Source organism: Delphinus delphis, chromosome 6 (assembly GCF_949987515.2).
Source record: "Delphinus delphis chromosome 6, mDelDel1.2, whole genome shotgun sequence".
Classification (NCBI taxonomy): domain Eukaryota; kingdom Metazoa; phylum Chordata; class Mammalia; order Artiodactyla; family Delphinidae; genus Delphinus; species Delphinus delphis.
The window spans coordinates 56,528,131-56,550,262 of NC_082688.1; the positions used below are offsets into that span (position 1 = coordinate 56,528,131).

Below are 22,132 nucleotides of genomic sequence, written 5' to 3' on the forward strand. Positions count from 1 at the left end.
TCCTTCCCCAATTACAAATCCTGCCCTCCCTTCCTGACCCAAGGACCGCTTCCCCTCCCCAATACCTTTTCTCCTTTTCCCTCAAAGCCCTCCATCCTGTGCTGGGGTCCCTTTTTTCCTCTCTGGACCCTATTTTCATTCCCTATGATCTCGACTCTAGGCTCAAACCCCTCCTCCCCCTTCTTGACTCCAGAAAGATTCGGACACCTTTCTTTGACCCCAGCGTTTATTCCTCATCTTCTTTCTTCCCTATTTCCCAGGGATTCTTAAAACCCTTTACATATGAGATTGAAAATAACCAAATGCTAAATAAATAAGATGGAGAATACAGATACTAAGGCCTTCGAATATGCTTCTTCCTCTTCCTGAACACCCCCTTTGCCCCTTCTCCACATCTAGTCATGGCTGGCTTCTTTTTGTTCAGATTTTAGCCTGAAAGTCACCTTGTAAGAGAATCATTCCCTGGTCACCTAATATAAAGGATTCCCAAACACCACCCACCCACAGGCCATATTGGTTTTTGTTTTCTAAAGAACATTTAATACTGTGAAGTCTTGATGTGTTTGTCCATCTAGAATTGATGTCCCATGAAAGAGGACTTAACTTTCTTGTTCATCTTGTATCTCTGTCATTTAGAATGGTGCCTGGTACATAATGGCTCAGTCAGTTTGCTGAATAAGTTAGTGATTTCTAGGTACCAGACACTATGCCAAGTGCTCACTCTATCTTGTTTAATCCTTACAACAAGGCTGACTGAAGTAAGTACTTTTATTATTGCTATTTTATACCTTAAGTAACTGAAGTGCAGGAAGGATAAGTGAATTTGCCTGTTGTCTCAAAACAGTTGGTATATCTGAGAATTTAATCCAGATCCGTATGAAGTCACAGCTCATGTTCCTCCCACTTTCTCTGGTGGTCCAGAGGAAAAGGGCCCTTAGGAATGGAAAGGGAAAGAAGATGGATCTGAATGCAAGGTAAGTCAAACTGGAGTCAGGACTCCTGTGCTGGTACAGGGAGTGCAGGATGTATAGAATAGGACATTAGATCCTATGTGAAGATGAGGATAATAACAGGAGCTAACACTAAGGAGCACTTACTTTGTGCCAGGTTCCAAACAATGTATCGAATTCACTCTCACCTAGGAGTGGTAATGTCATCTTACAGATAAGGCGACTGAGGCTCAGAGATGCTAATTATCTTCTCTGAGGCCATACAGGTACATATAGGGGAGCTGGGATACCACCCCAGGCAGTCTGACTACAAAGCGAGTACTCTGGTTGCTATCCTGCACTACACCCAGCAGGAAAATAAACAGACTTATGAGAGTAGTATGCTCTGTGTTGGGCACCAACTCCTGCTTCCTGGATTCTTGTCTTCCGGACATTGTGGAATGACCTCAGCTGATGGAACACTCCTGCCTCCTGGCTTACCTCTTACTGCTCTCCACAGAGGAGGTGATTGACGATGATCACCACGTTACTCCACTAGCACTGGGGAAGCCCCCCCCCCTTTTTATCTCCTCCCTTCACCTGGGATCAGCACAGGGCGGCAATTCTGGATTAGCGTATCTGCTCTACAGACTCAAGCTTTTTTCTTGAGTGGGGTGTCCCCGGGCTCAGATTGCTGAAGCATGGGGGTAAAAATGGAGAAGCAAGCCCTTCCAGCTAGAGATCTAAAACCACAGTCTCCAATTGGCTTCTTATTGATAATAAAGCTGATTTGTTTTCCAAATGGCAGGAGCGAGCCTAGCAGGCCAGACAGGCGGAAGCACAGGTGGCATCGGCTCTAGGACAGTCTGCTCCGGTCATAGAGGGATTTTCCTCTCAAAATGGTAAGATTTGCATAAAAGATGCAAGGTTGACTAAGTCCAGCCTCTTCCTCACCCCTACCTGCCTCCCCAGACCCATCCCTTAAAGGCTTAGAGTTCTGGAAATGTCTCTGAAATGTGAACAAAGAAAGCTGAGAGGCAACAAAACCTGGGACTTGTTAGAAATGCAAATTCTCTGGCCCTGCCCCAGAGGTACTGAATCAGAAATGCATCAGGGCTCAGCATTCTGTTGTCTATAAGCCCTTCTGGTGATCTAGACACACTAAGGTTTGAAAACCACTGCCCTAGGTAACATCCCTAACCCTGGCTGATGTCTGAGCCAAATGTTATGTCCCAGAGCCCTGCAAACCTCTCGAAGTGCTAACATCTCAACTTCCAAACTGCTTGTCCCAGATGGCTTCTTGCACCCAAAACTGGCACCTGCCTCCTTTATTTGCATGAAAGTCACCAGTTTGGTCATTGGAAAACACGTTCCCTATATGTATCTAGAGGGTTCATGATTTTTTTTTTTAATTATTATTATTTATTTATTTTTGGCTGCGTCGGGTCTTCATTGCTGCGCGTGGGCTTTCTCTAGTTGCAGCGAGCGGGGGCTACTTTTCGTTGCGGTGCGCAGGCTTCCCAGTGCGGTGGCTTCTCTTGTTGTGCCGGCTTCTCTTGTTGCGCCGCACGGGTTCTAGGTGTGTGGGCTCAGTAGTTGTGGCTCGCAGGCTTCAGTAGTTGTGGCTCGCGGGCTCTAGAGCACAGGCTCAGTAGTTGTGGCGCACAGTCTTACTTGCTCCGCGGCATGTGGGATCTTACCGGACCAGGGCTCAAACCCGTGTCCCCTGCATTGGCAGGTGGATTCTTAACCACTGCACCACCAGGGAAATCCTTCATGGCGTTTTCAGACTGAGCTGGGGCCCTTCCCCTCTATGACACACAGCTACAAGGCGAGGGTTGTTCCAGGAGTGGCCTGTGGCCTGTCCCAGGGCTGTGAGAAGGCCAAGGGGATGCCCGATTCACAGGATGTATGTGTGTGTCTACATCAGACTCCTCATCTTCAAAAGTGCTCAAAAGGTATATTCTCCATAACATTTTGTAGGTACTTAATGCCCCTGAATTGAATAATTTAAAATGGTTAAAATGGTAAATTTTATCACAAGGTGGGGGTGAGGGGGAACTATACAAAGCCTGTCCAGAGGCGTGTCTCCCAGGCCTGGCATTTTGTACTTAGCTTTAATAGAACCCTCACAGCATGCACTGGGAATACTGGTTTCCATGGCAGTGTCCCTCTTTGAGATCAAGGATTATTCCTTCATTCATTCAATATATATTTGTTTGTTGAACACATACAATGTGGAAGACCCCAGCTCAGCACTGGGAATCCAATGATGAATGAGATATGGTCCCTGCTCTCAGAAAACTCAGTCTAATGAGGTAGACAAAAATCAAGTAAACAGAATAATTACTAACTGTGCAGAGTGTAGGATAACAAACTGAGTGCCAAGCTAGAAAAAGAGAGATCCCATTTCATGGAGACGTGCAGAAGACCTCCTGAAGAGATGCTGGAACATGAAGAACAAACGGGAGCCAGCAAAGCAAAGGTGACAGGGACAAGTGCTCCAGGTGGACGATACTACACGGGCAAAGACCCGGAGCAGGGAAAGATGGCACAAGCCTCAGGTGAACGCATGAGTGACTTAATAGTGAAGACAGACAGTTTACTTCAACTCTCTTAATCACCTGCTTTTGCCCCTAACATATTCCAAGGCAAGCAGTGAATGACCAGCTGTGGAGACAACTTGGGTACTCGACCACTAACACTTTACAGTCTGATAAGAAAGAAAAGAATTGCTGTTCACTCTGATGGTTTGTTTACACATGCTTGTGCTTCCTCAGAAGGGGCTACTCCATTCCCTGATGGTCAGTCTGTGTTGAGAGCCTGGTTTCCAGCTCAGGAAGGGCAGAGTCTCCAGGTGTGTGGTGACCATGGCAGTGTGGTACCCAGTTTACACCGGTAGGAACTGGAGTTGTTCAGCCTGGGTTCAGATTCTGGCTGTTCTTTCTCATCAGCTGTGTGACCTTGGGCATCCTTCCATACCTTCCCCCGCGTGTAAAAGTGGAATGTTGTGAGGCTCCAATGAAATAATAAACACTTAGAAAAGTACCTGAGAAGTACTCAACAGATATTAATCATTTAATTATTATGTAAAAAAGGAACCATGGATCCCATCACTTCGCTACTGCTTAGTTAGGCTGAAATGAACAGTTCTACAAACTTTTAAGTGTGAGAATGAGTAGACCGCTTGCAGAGCATTCAATAGAGCACGCAGACCTTTCGTTCTGGTCACTATCATAATAGCTTGAATGATGGTTGGTTGAGTAACAAACAAGGAACCAAGTAGTCAGGGTTAGAGCAGATGCTCAATAACTTTTGGGGAGGAACATATGAAGCATTTGCTATTTCTAGGGAAAAGTTACTTGTGGCAGGCGTGCTAATTGCCTACCTGAAACTCATTCTTTTCCTTTTCTTCAATTAACAAACTTCTGGTTTTCTTTGGGGCAGTAACATGCCCAGGTAAAAGACCTTCTCATACTCCCTTGCAGCTAGGAGTGGCAATTTGAACCAAGCCTGGCCAGTTAAAAGTAAGCAGAAGTTACTGGGTGGAACCTCTGGGAAAGCATTTCAAAAGCACCTGACTTGGATGGAATCTGCCTTTTGTTTTTCCTCCTTCTTCCTGCCTAGAATGGGTATGTGATGCCCGGGTATGCAGTAGCCATCTTGGGACCGTGAGGATGAAGACTGTATGCAAAGGAGGCAGAACAGGAAAACTGAAGACTACCCCTCGGCTTCTTATCTCTGGACTTACTGTTAAATGAGAAAAAATGAGCTGCTGTTTAATTAAAATGCTGTGGTTGTTTTTCAGTTATATGCAGCCAAACACAATTCTAGCAGAAAGGGCTAAAGTGGCATTCACTGCTGACTGAGACATACAAACTGTTTCTTTAGCCAAAGACACAACTAATAATGTAACGGTTCTACTGGGTTGAGTATTCTCATTACCCTTCAAACTCCTCTGAAACTAGGGTACATGGGAGTTAACATTGGAAAGTGGACCAAGAAGGCATTCTTCAAATTGCAATGCTTTTATTAGAATATTATTAATTGCAGATTTTTAAAAAACTACACACATGGAAAAAGGAGAACACTCAGAAATACTATTACAGATTAGGCAAATTAGTAGGAGGAAAAAGATTTCTTCAGTGTATACAAAATGTAAACATTTGCCCTGGGATTTCCCACAGATGGCACAGTCCACAAGGACTTATTTGGAATAAAAATATGTCTATCGGATCTTCAGTATAGTCTCTGTACTGCAAACTTGCTACATTGGAGTTAAAGTTACTAGCACACCCCAAATTTTCTATGCAAAAAACTAAGTGGTCCCAATCAAGGCAACCTGAACATCAACTGCTACATGTGAAAGCAGAGGCACCAAAGCAAATCAATCTTCCAACAATGAGCTTCCACTCACTATGCTAATTGTATTTACATTTACCTTGAGAGAGATTACAAAAATATACACAGTATATAAAACCCCTACTTGAGTCTGTGGTGCAAAGTGAAATATTTCTTTATCAGGCGCGCCAAAGCCATTAAATCAGTCACTTGAACTTAGGGAGAGAAGATTAAGAAGAGGCCCTCTTCTGTTCAGAAAATGGGGACTCGTAAACATCCATGGGTGGGCAGGTACAAACCAGGTGCTGATCTCCATAGATGTCATCAATCCGGGCAATGGTTGGCCAGAATTTGTTTTCTGGTTTCACGAAGGGCTGCAAGGGACAAAAGACGGAAATCTTCGGGATATTCTGAGAGGTTTCTCTTGGTGGGGAAGAGGAAACTGCAATGATATTCCCACGGCCTGAGGTACCATTAGCCCAACAAGTACTCAAAAAGTATAAAAAGCTAAAATCCAAACTCCTTCATTACTGTCCATCAGAATCCCCCTGTCCCTGCTCTGCCGAGCATACCACAGAGCACCTTCACCTAAGAATCAAAGGGGAGAAAGACTGCATTTGGGGCCATCTCTCTGTTGGATGATGGTAGAAAACATCGATCCACTTGACAGGGACTCCCGTTTGGTCTTCCTGCACTGTGCACCCTGAGGATTCCCAGGCCCCTGGTTGGCATTCTGACTCTGACCTCAGAGCTCTGAAAGCCAATTCCTGGGTTCTGCACTGTCCTGACTACATGTGGTCACTATGGTGAGGAGACAGCAAGAGTGGGAGCCCTTCAGAGCAGGTGATGGCCTCTCATACACCCATGAACGTGGACCAGCTGGCACATCCAGTTTCAGAGGAGAACTTACAAGTGGGAATGCTGCCACCTCTCTGGAATACGGCCGATCCCAGTGGGAGGATGTGACGCAGGTCAACGAGTGTGGAGACATCTGAGACAGAGACATGGACGGGAGAGGGGTCAGAGCAGAACACTGCCTTTTCCTTCTGCACATCACATTAACCAGTGAGGTGATGGAAGCCCATGGACGGAGGGTGGTGGTTTTGTTTCAGTTTGGGGGGAAGGAAATTTTGGTAGGGAAATTTTTACTGTGAAATATTTCAAATATCAGAAAGTTACAGTAATAAAATAAGCACCCAACATAAATCAACATTTTTGTCATATTTCTTAACCTTTTAAAACAAGAAACATTACAGATACAGTTGAAGCTGCCTGCATATCCCCTTTCCATCTTATTGCTGGCCCTCCTCCCCAGCGATAACCACTACCTTGAATTTGGTTGTCACAATTCTCATCGTGTTTTTATACTATTTCTGCATATATTAATAAACTGCATAGAGCCTAGTTTGGTACACTTTTAAACCTTATATCATCCTGTGAGTATTATCCTCCACTTGCTTTTGTATCTCAGTATTGTATTCTTTAGATGTCTATTGCTATTTTTTAAAAAACGGCCTAAACCCTGAAAGAATCCAGAGAAAAGAGAAATAATAATGAGAGCAAATCCTATATTCCTCCACTACCCTGTCAAACTCACACTGAGCACGGTGCTGGCCTTCTCCCGCCAGCCACTGGCCCCAGCACTCCACCTTCAGCTGGGCAGCTCTGGAACTTGTCTGAGCTCCCCTGAACATCTCATACTCCTCTGGCTTGAAGCCATAACAACAGAACCACAGCCTTCGAGGTATTCTCAGTTCATGATCCCTCAGCTTAATAATGTCTGGACCTAATGCAGAACTTAGAGCTCTGACCAGATATAAAAGGAACATATTTTGGAAGAGGCGAAGTAATGCCTAACAATTTTTTTTCCAGTGTAGGCCATAAACATGGTAAAACATTCAGGCCAAGTACCAATCTTGTTCTAAGAGATAACTACTCCAATAAAAGAATATATTTATCCAGAGTTTATAAGGTAAATAATCTCAGTAGAGTACATCAAACAGAGACACAGAATGATAAGACTTCTCCAGCTATATAGGGTCCTTCAGCCTCTGCTCCCTCCTTTGGAAGCCAACTGGGTCCTTGTGGGGTAAATAGCTCCCGCAACCACCAAACGCATACATAAAGTTAAAACATCAGAAATAACCACATTCGGGGTTTCCCTGGCGGTCCAGCGGTTAAGACTGCCTTCCAATGCAGGTGTTGCGGGTTCCATCCCTGGTCAGGGAGCTAAGATCCCACATGACTCGTGGCCAAAAAACGGAAACATAAAACAAGCAATATTGTAACAAATTCAATAAAGACTTTAAAAATGGTCCACATCAAAAAAATCTTTAAAAAAAAAAAAAGGAAAAAAAATAAATAACCACATTATACTTGAGTAACCACTGTTGTGTTGATTCAAGAAGATTTAAACTTCCAGGTAATGAACGTATGGTCTGCTCAGAAGAATGGCATTATTCTAGGCAAGAATATCATCTTCCAGTAAGACTTCAGAGGTTGCCGGCAAACCATCCAGACACTGTTTTCTACTCTCTGGGATACTTTAGATAAAGTACCAGTGCCTACGTACCTTCAGTGGATTGACCCTAGGGTCGATGCGGCCCTCCTCAATGTCGGCGATTTCCTGCCGAATGCTGATCATGGCATCGCAGAATCTATCCAGTTCTGCCTTGTCTTCCGACTCAGTGGGCTCAATCATGAGAGTGCCTGCCACTGGCCAGGACATGGTAGGGGCATGAAATCCTGCAAAAGAGATGGGGGAAATTGTGTCACTAACTTTGACCTCCCCAATTGGGAAGAAGAGACCCTCCCCATCTTATAGTTTATCCCAAGGAAAATAATCTGATAAATTTGCTACCGTATATATCTAGGGATTCATTTTAGCACTATTTATGGAAGAAAAGCTTAGGAAATAACCTAACATCCAACAATAGAGGATTGATTAGGCAAATTTTACTGGGCTTCCATACAATAAATATGCAACCATTCTTAGTATTTAAATGTATATTAGTTAATATTTTTGAATGTTTACCCAACTTAAGTGAAAAAGGCAAGCTACCTAATGATATTGTCTCATTTCTATTTTAAAAATGGCAAAGTATTTATATATATACACATTTATATATGTGTGTATATGTATATATACACATACACTTTATATATGTATGTATGTGTGTATATTTTATGAGGGAAGCTGCTTTGAAGAATAAATACTAAAATTCTAACAGGGTTATTGCCAGAAAATGAGACTAGGGTTTTTATTTCACTTTGTGTTTTAGAATCCTTTTATAATGTTCATGTAATACTTTAGGTTAAGAGAAATTAAAATATTATAGCCTACCAAAAGTTAAATAATGAGGTAACAAGCATTAAGAAGCCTGGGGTGAGTGTTACTGTCCCTATTTTACAGATGAGGAAACTGAGGCCTGCCCAGGATGTAGAAAGTCTTCACCTTTACACTGAATACAGGCTGAAGGTATTTCTATGTTTCCAAAAGCTTTCACATGTTAAGATCAATCGACAAGACACATGGTCAAGAGAGAGATTTCCTGGACAAAAGCCAAAAACTTTTTCCCAATTCTTACACTTTTTCCTATGAAACTTTAAAAGGTGAACAGCTCCCAGGTTGATATTTCTGTCAACTAAGTTGGCCCTGGAGGGCAATGGTTCCCAATTCTGGTGTGCATCATTACGTGGAGTGCTTTATAGAGTCATGCCTGCATTCTTTAAGGGATTGTCTTCTCAACATTTCATTATAAAATTGTTCAAATATACCAATAAGTTGAAAGGACTGTAGAGTGAACACCCATATACCTTCTACCTAGAATCTACAATGATGCTCTGTTTGCTTTATCACATATCTATCTAGTCATCTATTCCTATCACATATCTAAGGCATCCACCTTAGTTTTGATGCATTTCCAAGCATGTTGCAGTCATCAGTACACTTCCCCCTTAAGCACTTCAGCATGCATATTATTAGCTAGAATTCAATATCTGAATTCAGTATCTGTCCCCATATTTTTGTGATAGTTTACATATTGCAAAATACACAGATCTTAAGTGTACAATTTAATGAATTTTGACAAATGCCTACAACTGTGTCACCCAAATCAGAAAGGGATTTCTTTTTTAAACAACAAGCTGATCTCATTACCCATTAAGTCTGACCTCAATTCCATGTGTGAGCAAATTCAGCCCAGTATTTTCTGCTGTAGTGGTTCCCATATCTGGAACCATCTGAGTTGTCATGGAAACACGGATTCCTGGATTTTAACCCTGATTCAGGAAATCCAAGGTATGAGCCTTTAAAAACTCATATCAGAATCAGGTTAAGTTTAGAAATCTCTGCCATATGGCAGCATGCCCCACCCACAACTCACCTGATAGGACTCATCCAAGTGCTTGTAAACACAGATTACTAGGCCTCACCCCTAGTGTAATCAGTAATTCTGATTCAGTAGGTGATTTAGACCCAGAATCTGTGTTGTCATTTTCACTGTTGTTTTTTTTACTTAGCCATTCATTCATTCTCTCACTTATTAAGCACAATTGTTCCGAGTGCCTCCTATGTGCCAGGCACCTGGACAGTTCTGGGCTTAGGGCAAGCATAGCCATCACTCTATCAAACATCAAAATATCAAGGTTGTAGATAGAGCAGAACTTGGAAATACTGGGCAGTGACTTCAAATACCACTTCCCTCCTACCTCCATCCCCCACCTCGCTCCCTGCAAATGCTGCTGCAGTCAGATGTGGGATACAGACCACACATCACAGAAGGGAAGCCTTAACCTGAATCAGCCATCACTCAGCCATTGCCTGAGAAGTTAAGTCAGGTCATAGGAGCAGCCAACAGGAGATTTTGAGGTAATGGCTAATTTCATTAATGAAAACTCTCTGGTTTTCCCATTTATTATCAGTGTAACTCTACATAATAAGATCATTCATTCACGAGAGAAATGAGTCACACACGTGGGACTCCCGTTATGATACGATAGTAAAACTATTAAATTATTAAACATTTTACATTCCTTATTAAAAGAAGTCATTCAAATCATCTTAAAATTCAGATAGGACTCCACATCCATCAAAAGGCAAAGTTTTCCCCAACTTAGCCTTCCTGAGAATTGAAGGTTCTGTGATGTTATTAATAATGTCACTAAGAAAATGTATTTTAATAACGGCTGTGCTGAGTGAACATCCACTAAGAACACACAGATAAAAGACTTCACAGAAAAATCACATCATCTCTGGGAAAACAAGGTGCACCTATTCCTTCATCTCTATGAGCAGCTGAAACAGCTATGCCACGACTGAGGTGGCTATAAAACTCAAATGCCACTCATCTTTCTAACACTCCTACAGGATGCCTGCTTCACTTCCTTCACTTTCATGGACCTCTCTGTTTACCAGGAGTAGGATAGGTGGAAGGATTTACCAGAAACATGGGCAGAGAGCAGCAATCATTTTCTCTGGGATTTTTAACTGTTAACTATAAAGTCTTCTTTACCTAGCTGCTGATGGATTCAAGATGCGTGATTTAATATCTTTTGAAGGATGGTACCGATGGAGTCATGGGCAAAGTTTTTTCTCTGTCCACAGCCCCCAGATCCCCATTTAGCCTGTGGATCAGTTTACTATGGTACCTGCACAGTCAGTCTGTGGTCCATAGCCAACATGGGCAGCTACATGAATGTCAAAAACCCAAGTTCCCCTACAAGGGGTCACTCCCGGGAGACCACTCACCATAATCCTGAAGCCTCTTGGCCACATCGACGGCCTCAATATTTGCAGACTTTTTGAAGGGTCTTGTATCCAAAATAAACTCATGAGCCACATAACCTGTTGAGGAAGATTATTTTAGCTCAAGATTAACATCAGCTTGTTGTTTTACCCAAGCAAATGAACAAATAAACCAGCTTTTTAATGCATATCATTGAGGACCAAGAAACCATGGGCATTTGGTAAGTTTATAGTTGACAACAAAGATTTCATCTGCTCTTATTACATATAAAAATTGTTAACATGTTGGGCCAATATGTCCCATCCTCAGTGCTCAACACACCCATGAGCCAGGAGGCTGGTGGGAGGTGGAACAGTAGCTGGAAGACTTGCTGAGATCCCAGGGGATGAGACCATTTCTACTCAAAGGACCTAAAATCTACTTGCGACAGTTAAACATGTCATCATGGGCCTGATCCTTTTATATAAAATATTTCTAGAGTTAAAGGTACATTGACACCCTTTTCAACAACATTGCTCCCAACATCAAATAACGGTTTCTTCTGTGTGTGTGTGTGTAAATACATACTAAACAAATATCCATAAGACACAGAATTTTATTTGATTCTTCAAAGGGGCTTTTGAGGTTTTGGTTTCAGGCTTCAGGCTGAGAATTAGAAATAAAGGGCTGTCAAACAGCACACCACAAGTGGCAAGGAGCTGATGAGGCCGAAGTCTTGTGGGGGTCAGTTCACTTTGTTCTAATTTGTAAACCAATTGCCTCTCTAGCCTCAGGCTGCCATCTCCCCAGCATGACTTGTTGACCACCCATCCAACATCTAGAATAAACCACGGAGTAAGTCAGCATTTTCTTAAATAGAACAACATTCCCGGGAGCTTCCCGAATTCCATGGCCCACACAACTGATGAATTTCCTTCAAGGAAAGTATCTACTCAGGTGAAAATAACGTACTCCTTCTTAACCCCCTACCCTGACCCTCAGCAAACAGTGAATCTACTTACAGATACTTGGAGCTGACATAACTCCTCAAGCCTGAGAAGAAAAGCTCCAGTCATTAACAGCCCCTGGAGATCTAGTTTGTGAACTGCTCTGTTTCTTGTGTGATGAATACATATGAAGGGATTGGCTTTGTTTGAAAACAAAAGTATGAGACTTTGAATATACTGTCACTGCATATTTTTAAAACAAGCTTTCTAACCGTGATGAGGATTCAATTGTGAGGAGTGTGGTTCAAAACTAGAAAGGTGTATTCAGAGGTAGATAAACTTAGACCAAAAAAAAAGTGCCTAAAAGGAATGACTAGCTGGAATGTTCAGGGGGAAAATCATGACATTATTTAAATCCTCATCAACTATTAATTTCAGGAATGCTAAATGCCCTATGACACTACCCCATTTGGGGAGCCCAACCTCAAGCTTCGACCTTTCTTTTCTGAGGCTCTGGCAGCCATCCCAGTACCATGACAATGACTCGAAGAAGGCGGCTAATGGAGCTCACTGCTCTGAAGAACACTCAGCCATCAGGAGGAGAGGAGGAGATGGACACACGGTGGGGAGGAGTCTCTCTTGCTGGCGGGCAGACAGCACAGTCTTTCAAGCAGAGGTTCAGTAATAGCTGAAAGGCCGCATCAAGCCAAGCCCAGCCCAGTGCTGCTAAAGCAAGACTTCATCTGCAGAGGCCCCGCCACAGCCAAGTGGTTTGGGAAGAGCTCCATTTTCAAAATGAGGTTCAGATGTTATTTTCTAAGTCCATATTCTAATACGTTCAAATGGAAACTGTAGTGGGATTTCGGCATCTCTCTCTCTCCTCTCTCTCTCTACTTCAGGCTGAAAAGGGGTGAAATTTAAACTTGGTTGTTCTTGGAGGCCAGATCCCAAGATGTTCATCTTTGTTTGCAGTTTTTAAGGAGAAAATATATGGCATATGGTGAGTCAGAGTAATCTGAAGTAGAAATTGTATAAACTGTTCAGTGCAAGTTTTAATTTTCAGTGAGTATGTGTTTCCTCTGGGCCTAACCATGACTATAGCAGAGAGTCTGAAAGGGTAAGTTGAAGGAGCAAGGAAAGAAGAGGGGTCGGGGGGATGATGGAAGAGCAAAATAAAAGTGGCTTGGCTCTAGACAGTATGGTACTGGCACAACAACAGAAATATAGATCAGTGGTACAGGATAGAAAGCCCAGAGATAAGCCACACACCTGTGGTTACCTAATCTATGACAAAGGAGGCCAGAATATACAGTGGAGCACAGACGGCCTCTTCAATAAGTGGTGCTGGGAAAACTGGACAGCTACATGCAAGAGAATGAAATTAGAACACTCCCTAACACCATACACAAAAATAAACTCAAAATGGATTAAAGACCTAAATGTAAGGCCAGACACTATAAAAAGCTTAGAGGAAAACATAGGCAGAACACTCTATGACATAAATCACAGCAAGATCTTTTTTGACCCACCTCCTAGAGGAATGGAAATAAAACCAAAAATAAACAAGTGGGACCTCATGAAACTTCAAAGCTTTTACACAGCAAAGGAAACCATAAACAAGACGAAAAGACAACCCTCAGAATGGGAGAAAATATTTGCAAATGAAGCAACTGACAAAGGATTAATCTCCAAAATATACAAACAGCTCATGCAGCTCAATATCAAAAAAAACAACGCAATCAGAAAATGGGCAGAAGACCTAAACAGACATTTCTCCAAAGAAAATATACAGATGGTCAACAAACATTTGAAAAGATGCTCAACATCACTAATTATTAGAGAAATGCAAGTCAAAACTACAATGAGGTATCACCTCACACCAGTCAGAATGGCCATCATCCACAAACAATAAATGCTGGAGAGGGTGTGGAGAAAAGGGAACCCTCATGCATTGTTGGTGGGAAGGTAAATTGATACAGCCACTATGGAGAACAGTATGGAGGTTCCTTAAAAACTAAAAATAGAACTATCATCTAGCAATTCCACTCCTGGGTATACATCTGGAAAAGATTAAAAATTAATTTAAAAAGATATATGTACCCCAATGTTCATTGCAGCACTATTTACAATAGCCAGGACATGGAAGCAATCTAAATGTCCATCAACAGACGTATGGTTAAAGATGTGGGGCTTCCCTGGTGGCGCAGTGGTTGAGAGTCTGCCTGCTGATGCAGGGGACACGGGTTCGTGCCCCGGTCCGAGAGGATCCCACATGCCGTGGAGCGGCTGGGCCTGTGAGCCATGGCCGCTGAGCCTGCACGTCCGGAGCCTGTGCTCTGCAGCGGGAGAGGCCATAGCAGTGAGAGGCCCGCGTACCGCCAAAAAAAAAAAAAAAAAAAAGTAAAAAGGAAGATGTGGTATGTATATACGATGGAATATTACTCAGCCATAAAAAGGATCGAAATTGGGTCATTTATAGAAACATGGATGGACCTACAGACTGTCATACAGAGTGAAGTCAGATATCATATATTAACACATATATGTGGAATCTGAAAAAAACTGGTATAGACAATCTTATTTACAAAGCAGAAATAGAGACACAGACGTAGAGAACAAACGTATGGATGCTAAGGAGTAAGCGGGGGGATGAATTGGGAGATTGGGATTGACATATATACACTGCTAAGTGTAAAATTGATAACTAATGAGAACTTTGTATAGCACAGGGAACTCTATGCTCTGTGCTGACCTAAATGGGAAGGAAATCCAAAAAAGAGGGGATATATATATACGTATTGCTGATTCACTTTGCTGTACAGAAGAAACTAACACAGATTTGTAAAGCAACTATACCCCAATTAAAAAAAAAAAAAAGAAAGCAAGCGGCTTGGCTCTAAGCTTGGAACATCCCCCCTCTCAACCCCTCATGTGTTAATTATCTTACAAGGCTGAAGATGACATGGGAAAGTGCTACAGAAAGATAAGGCTTCCCAAAACCCTCCTTGAGAGCAGGCACTGAAACCTTCTTATCCTGCATCCTCAGAGTGAGTGCCTAGAAATAAATGGAACTCACTAGCTAATTAGAAAGCTTGGGTGGGCAATCAACACTCGGTCAAGCTTTTCATTTGCAACCCAGGGACCACAACTAACAGCATCAAGACTCCTGTTTCCCTGGGAATGAGGTCAAGTAGGTGGGCCACCCCCCTCTAGCCTCAGGAGGTCACTTCCCAGCCAGGGATGTGAGGGTCCAGCCTCTAAGGCCCATGTCCACCTGCCCATAAAGGCCACCGGGAAACCTCTCAGGGACAGGAATTTCCAGGCAGAGTTAGGTTTGCCTAAGGTCAAAAAGAGATAAGCATTTAAGAAATTAAAACATAAATAAAACACTGGGCTACTAACAAAATGGCCTATCCACTGACGGGAACTCTACTTGGGTCAAACAGTGAGCCTAGCCTCCCACGAGAGCAGACACCTGTGAATTTTTTCAGTTCCTCCTTTAAAAATGCCTCACCCTACCTGAGGTAATTCCTTTCCTTATCCTAGCAGAATAGATACTACTGCTGCTTCCCCATCCCAATTCTTGGCTATCACTTCCTTGTTTCACAAAACCCTAAGCCTCAACAAGTTTCACTGGTATTTTCAAATCTCTCAAAGAAATGGTTCATAAAGGGAAGCCTGGAGTTCATTAAAATTATTGCCTCACAGTCGTCCGTGATTCCAGTCTTATTTAGAGCTGGTAAATATGATTAAGATGAGTAACGTCTTCTAATATTGCCATTAGACATTTTGGAATACAATGTGTTTATTAAGAACATTTCTATTTTGGGCTCTCAGGAGGTACGGCGATCATTCTTTTTTAGGCCCTAAAATACTAAGCCTCCGATTGTATAATGAATGTGTTTACCAGACCAAACACGAGACAATTTTTGGTTTCATGAACTTTGGGATTGGGTAAGAAAGTCTGTAATCACCAATCTCTTTCTGCTTGGGATGAGAAATACAATTCATTATTTAATTCTTGGATAAAATGGAAACAAATGGAAATTTCATCCATCTTTCTGTGTTGCGAATCTCCTGGGACAGTCTCTGCCTGAACCAGTCACGTGATGCCAAGCACGCGGCAGGCACCTGAGCCACAGGTGCTCATTCACTTTCCCCTCCTGGAGTGCCATGCATCCCCATGCGGTCCACACCACATTCGTTCTTGCTCTAAAGAACTCAGGCTTGCATTGCACAACTCTGTGAGCACACTAAAAACCACTGAAATTCAGTGGGTGATGTGTATGGTATGTGAATCCTATCTCAATGAAGTTGTTAAATAAACTTAATCCTAAGGAAGTATTAAATAAAAAATAACAATTAGAAGAAAAAAACCCTAAACCTTGTAAATTAAAGCAAAAAGATGATTTTCACCCATCAAATTGGCAAAGACATTTGGGGTTTGGTTTGTGTTGCTTTCCCAGCCTGGCACTTGGTGCTCACTGGGCTCTAGTGCGATGGTCACTCGTATGCTCTTAGAATGAAATCAATTGCTATTGTCTCTGAGGGGAAACAAGGCCATACATTTCAAGAGCTTAAATGCATTCAGATCCTCTGAGATAACTTCTCTTCTACAACTCTAACCTGCGGAAATAGTCAAGGACGTTTAAAAAAAAACTCTAGGTAAAAGATGTTCATTGCAGCATTGTTACAAAAGCAAATAACATGGTGGGCAGGAGGCGGGCGGCGAGGGAGACCCCTACAATTACTTAAATCATGGTATATATGATAGAATCGATGTAGCAACTTTCAAAGCCCCTTTAATGACGAGGGAAATAATCGCAATATTAAATAAAGTTAAAAAACAGGATACACACTGTGTTTATAATATGATCTCAATTGTCTAAGGTGGGAAGGAATACAGCAAAATATTCAGTGGTTATGTCTGCTTGATGGAACCATGGATCACTTACATTTTCCTCCTCAAACTTTTTTATTGTCCAAATGTTCTATGTTGAGCATATGTACATGACTTATATAATCAGACAAAACCAATACTGATGCTAATCCTGAAGGCCAATACATAAGCAGGATGCATCTCACAGCACAGGAGCTATATTTGAATTAATTAGTAGCTCTTGTAGCTTCTTTCATACCCAACAAAAGCATTTCATTGTGTTGCTTAGAGACATATTGCCCACAACTTTCTTTCCTACTCTCTGGGGAGCATTGTTAACCAGAGCTCCCGATTATTTAGTTCTTTTCTATTTTCAAACTCCAGAACCACCCTTTTGGATACATATTTACAAAGCAAGATGAGCCTTTAAATTAAAGATCACAGGTGGAAATGCACACTTCCCTGGGCTGGAGACACTAAGAGCCAAAGAGGGGCCTCGTACCCGTGGCCCTGGGTCTGGGCACTGGTTACTGACGGCTCTCTGCTCTCTCTGCCCCAAGCTCAAGACCCGTGGCTCCCTGGTCTCAGATTCTGTGCCCACAGCCCATGCGCCGCCTGTCCACCTGACTCTTAGTGCCACCCTCCCATCACCTCCAGGGTGACTTGACTCCCCCTCCTATTATTCCCTCTGTTGAAGCTTCACTCTCCCCTCTTCACAGCCTTTTCCCTGGCAGCTTAAAATCATCTTGTTCTCTTATTTAAAAACAAAGCTGGGCTTCCCTGGTGGTGCAGTGGTTGAGAGTCCGCCTGCCAATGCAGGGGACGCAGGTTTGTGCCCCGGTCTGGGAAGATCCCACATGCTGCGGAGCAGCTGGGCCCGTGAGCCATGGCCGCTGAGCCTGCGTCCAGAGCCTGTGCTCCGCAACGGGAGAGGCCACAACAGTGAGAGGCCCACGTACCGCAAAAAAAAAAAAAAAAAAAAAAGCTGCATCCTATTGAAGCAGCTCCTGTCCCCCTTCACCACCAAACCCCCCAAACCATGAAAGCTTCTCCCTTCTCCCAACCTCAGCCTACTTCTCAGCCCATTTTCATCTAGCATCTACCGCACTGTTGGGCCCTAACTGCTTTCGAAGGTGACCAAAGGCTTCCTAATTGTGAAAGGTAATGGTGCTTTTTAAGACTCATGAGACCTGAGTCTTTTTAAGCCACCTGCTCTTCAGCCTGTCCCTCCATGTCACGTAAGACCACCCACATGTGCTGACTGTGCATGTTGTGCTGACACGATGCCAGGGACCGAGGCAGCCACAGCCTCCGCCGGGCAGGAGCTCAAGGTCTGCAGGAGACAGCCAGATGATAAACGGAGTGGGAGAATCCTCCGCGGAGGAGGGAGCCAAGAGGAGCAGTTCTCGCCACCGGGAAAGGAAAGGGCAGCCTCAGGGAGGAGGTGGGGCCAGCGCAGAGGCAGGAAGGACAGGCGCCATGACAAATGCTGGGGGTTGGGAAGGGGGGCATCTAAAGCTGCCTCGGCACAGAGCCCCCCTCACCAGATGCCACTTTTCCGCACCCACTCCATGTAGCCATCTGCTTCAGGGGTTTTGCTCTGGCTTCTCAACACTGTTTCCTTGGGTCCCACCAATTCCAAGAGCCTGCTCTCAGATCCTGTGCCCAGAGCCACATCTCTGCAAGTCTACCTGCTCCAGCCTCTCCCATCACTTCCAGGGAGAGCTTGTTCCTCCATCTCTTACTCTCTCTAAGAGGGGGGCTTACCTAACATTTCTTCACTCTCAACTAATTAGTAACTAACTCCCCTGATTCTACTTCTAACAGCATGTTCATCTCCTCCTACTGTCTTAATGATATTAACATCCTCTTAATCCTGTCATTACCCTGCTCAAAAACCCTTCTGGCCCAACTGTAGAGTCCAGAGCCTTCCAAGGCCTTCAAAGCCCCATGCTACCTCTCCAGCCTCATCTTCATCTGCTCCCTTTCCTGCTATCCCATCCTTCAACCCACCCAACACTCCCGCCACCCAGACAACTCCTTTCTCTCCGGCTTGCTCCTGTATCTCTGTTTACTGGGGTTCTGCTACTCTTCCTTTCAGGCTTATCTCAAATGGCTCCTCCCAGAAGGCTCTCCCAACTGTTCTGCCCTGCCTCTGCCCAGTCTGAATTACTCCACTCATTCCCATGGAACTGGAGGAGGTAATGAGTGCGTGGTATTTATGTATACGTCTCTCAGTGGTGTGGGCTCCGTGTTGGCCTGCGCTTCAGAGACTAAGTGCATGGCAGAGCCTCGCAAATAGTGATATCCTGTTTACTAAACTGAAGAGCTTTCCAATAACTCTAGGCTTTTCTCTGGTCTGTGCTAAGAAACAGAAGTTCCCCACCCTCTTCTGAAAGCCTCATCCACTAGGTCAAACTTCGTTTGGCCAAGGAAGAAAACCAAGGTGAATACAGACTAAAGTTCATACTTGCCTCTTGCACCCCGGAAAAGGACTCTGTAGTGTTTTTCTAATCTCTTGGCCATGTAGTTGGCATTTAATATAGCAATTTCTGTGGCCTGTTTAAGGCCCTTGCCTCCCATCATCTGCAACAGAGGGAAAAAGAGCCATAAACCACAGAACAGGGAAACCCAATGGACACTAACCAAAGGTATCCCCAGATAAATCCCACTCACAAAGGAAATCAGCCTACCACCGCTCTCTGGATTGCAGATGAGTGAAATATCCTAACAAGGATATCTGTCAATCCTCTCTAAGCCTGAAATAATTTTTGGTTTTCTCCTTTGAACAGTAATTTTATGCTTCTTATTGTAGTTACAAAGCTTAGAACAGGGCAAAACTAACTGCTGACTATTGTGTTATCTACCGAAGAAAAAGAATTGTTTTTAGGTTACATGCATTTGGGGGAGGTTTTGTTTGGTTGTTCATTGTGAATTTGAGATGCCTTGATAATTGCCAGGAATCTCATGGGATCTTGGCCAAAATCCCCACTGAATCCATTTTGTATGGTTTGTCTTCCAATTGTCCATATTTGAGGGCTTTATGTTTAACAACTGCCAGGTTCAATCTTATTCTTTTCTGGTGGTTCATAAGTCCCTGTGATTATATGGGGTGAATGCCATTAGCAGCAAAGAGCTTAAAACCAGGACTGCACCAATTTTTACTCACTACTTTCTTCCCAGAACACCTCATATGATGGAGGCTTGATGTATATTAATACATAACTAATGTAAAGCAAATGAGAAAGCACCAAGTAAAAGGGCAGGGATGCCGAAGTCCAAAGTAAGGAGAGGACACATTTTGGTCAAAGAAGGGTTCCTAGGGTAAGAGTTAGAACTTGAGTGGAAACTTGAAAATGGGTAGAATTTGGATAGACAAAGAGAAAGGGGACGACACTCCAAGTGAGAAGAATGGCAGAAACAAAGGTAGGGAATGGAAGGCACATGGCTGCAGCTTGGGAGGTGCTGTAGAGCCGGGTAGGCTGTGACTACCTCTCACAAGCCTCAAACCCTTGCTGGGAAGGACCTGGACTTGGTTCAGCCAGCCACTGCCTCTCGGCCTGGGCATCAGAGTCTCTGAGCAGCTTGACGGCCCAAGCCCTAAGCTGCATATGCTGAATTTGATTCTCTCTGGGATGGGCCCTAGGCAAGTGCATTTTGGAAGAATCCCCTAAGGATTTTGTGCAGGCTAGGCTAGGGAGATCCAGCAGCAGAGGCAAAGGGAAGCGAGGAGAGGATGGAGAGCCCTGGCGGGAATCTAGCAGTCCTGTAGGGAGGCTCCAAGAGGGACTGCAGCAGGGAGAGAAGATAATTCTAGAGTCCAGGTGATAAGTAACAACAGCCTGAAATAAAGAAAGGGCCCAAGGTCAGAGGGGTGGCTTAAACCCTACTTTATTTATTTCATTTTTAAACTGAGGCTCTCTCTGGTGTTCCTGGCATATGGCCAAACCAGCCTTGGGGCATTTATTTTCTATACGTGATTCATCTCCAGCCCAAATAACATTCCATAACAAATAACTCAGGTTTGTAGAGACCAAAAGGAGGCTGTAAATTAGATTCTGTTTGCAAAGAAGCAGACCTTTATGATGATTGTTTTTGTTTTTACTACTTGCAAACTAACTCGAGTATCATTTCAAAAAGCAGGTTTTAGTCTCTGGGGTACAGAATTGTTGTTCCAGCTTCCCAGAAAGTTTTCATTAAGAATCATAAATGCGACACTGTTCAAGAATAACAACCAGCCCAAAGAGTCATCTGGTGTTATTTGCATAGCTGAGTTAGGGGTTTATTTCACCAGAAGCCTCCCTTCCTCTAAGGAGGGGAGCCAGTTGGGGAAGGCTGCTCTAATTAGCGGCTGAAGAAGTGCTCCTATCCAATGCACGGTCTTCTCAGCCCAGGAGGTAGGCAGGACAGTTTGAACAAGAGCTGTATAAAATAAACTCCGGCCATAGTGTTTCTTGGAAAAACACAAAGTAAGGAAGCCTGTTCTCCGACAAAGTCTAATTACCCCCGAGAGTATAGTTCCACAGGCCCTAAAGGGCAAAGAGCTTTGGGAAACCACCACATAAGCAAATTTCTGCTATTTTCATCTTATCCTCCAGGCTCCCAAGAAATATAAAGCGAAATGAGATGTATTCCTAAAATTTATCCCAGGATCTCAACCAAGTGTAATAATTAGTATGTGCACTGTTTTTCACTTGCGAGGGGCCATACAAATCCTACAGGAAACCAAATGACGTGGCCAGCACATCCATATGACTCATGGTACTTAACTCCGTCTGGAAAAATATATCTGGCGTGTCAGTTCCTCTGGTGTTAAACCCACTATGAGAACCCAAAGGAAAACAGCCTGATGAAGAAGAGACAAAATGAGTTTTAGCTGATCTCTTTAGGAAGGTTTCTCCACTCAAGTCAGCAATTTTCAAGTCTGCAGTCTCAGTTCCCCACCCACACATCACACACCCCCACCCCTCTAACACACATCCATAGGCCTCACCTTAATATAAGCCCACGAAATGGGCAAGATGGAACTGGAGCCCCATGGGGCCGCGCTGATGGTACCCAAAGGCCGGGCATCTTCGCTTGGCTTTACCGAAATGATGGGATGATTAGGCAGAAAAGGGACAAGATGCTTCTTCCTGTATTGTTTTTTTTAATACAAATTTAGAAGCTGTAAAAAGATCCAGTCTAACCAAACAGGCAGGTGCTGGGCCCTCTCAGGAAGCTCTATTCCTAGCAGAGGAACTCTGACATGGGAGGGACCCGGCACCTGCTAAGGGGCAGATGTTCAGGAAGTGTTCCTTCCTTCCTCCT

The 22,132-nt window shown here is 43.6% G+C and overlaps 1 protein-coding gene across 2 annotated transcripts in view; it reads right to left on the reverse strand.

Annotated features, from left to right (window-relative positions):
- Positions 1 to 4,561: 4,561 nt before the first annotated feature.
- Positions 4,562 to 22,132, reverse strand: part of GLDC (glycine decarboxylase) — a 99,281-nt gene continuing 81,710 nt past the window's right edge. The window contains exons 20-25 of one of the 2 annotated variants that reach the window (XM_060014732.2): positions 21,816 to 21,957; positions 19,297 to 19,408; positions 11,020 to 11,115; positions 7,843 to 8,015; positions 6,181 to 6,261; positions 4,562 to 5,644 (exon numbers count right to left, since the gene is read on the reverse strand). In XM_060014732.2, the coding sequence (XP_059870715.1) occupies positions 5,501 to 5,644; positions 6,181 to 6,261; positions 7,843 to 8,015; positions 11,020 to 11,115; positions 19,297 to 19,408; positions 21,816 to 21,957 (748 nt within the window). In that variant the 3' untranslated portion in view covers positions 4,562 to 5,500. The other variant, XM_069540772.1, reaches the window with a different exon arrangement.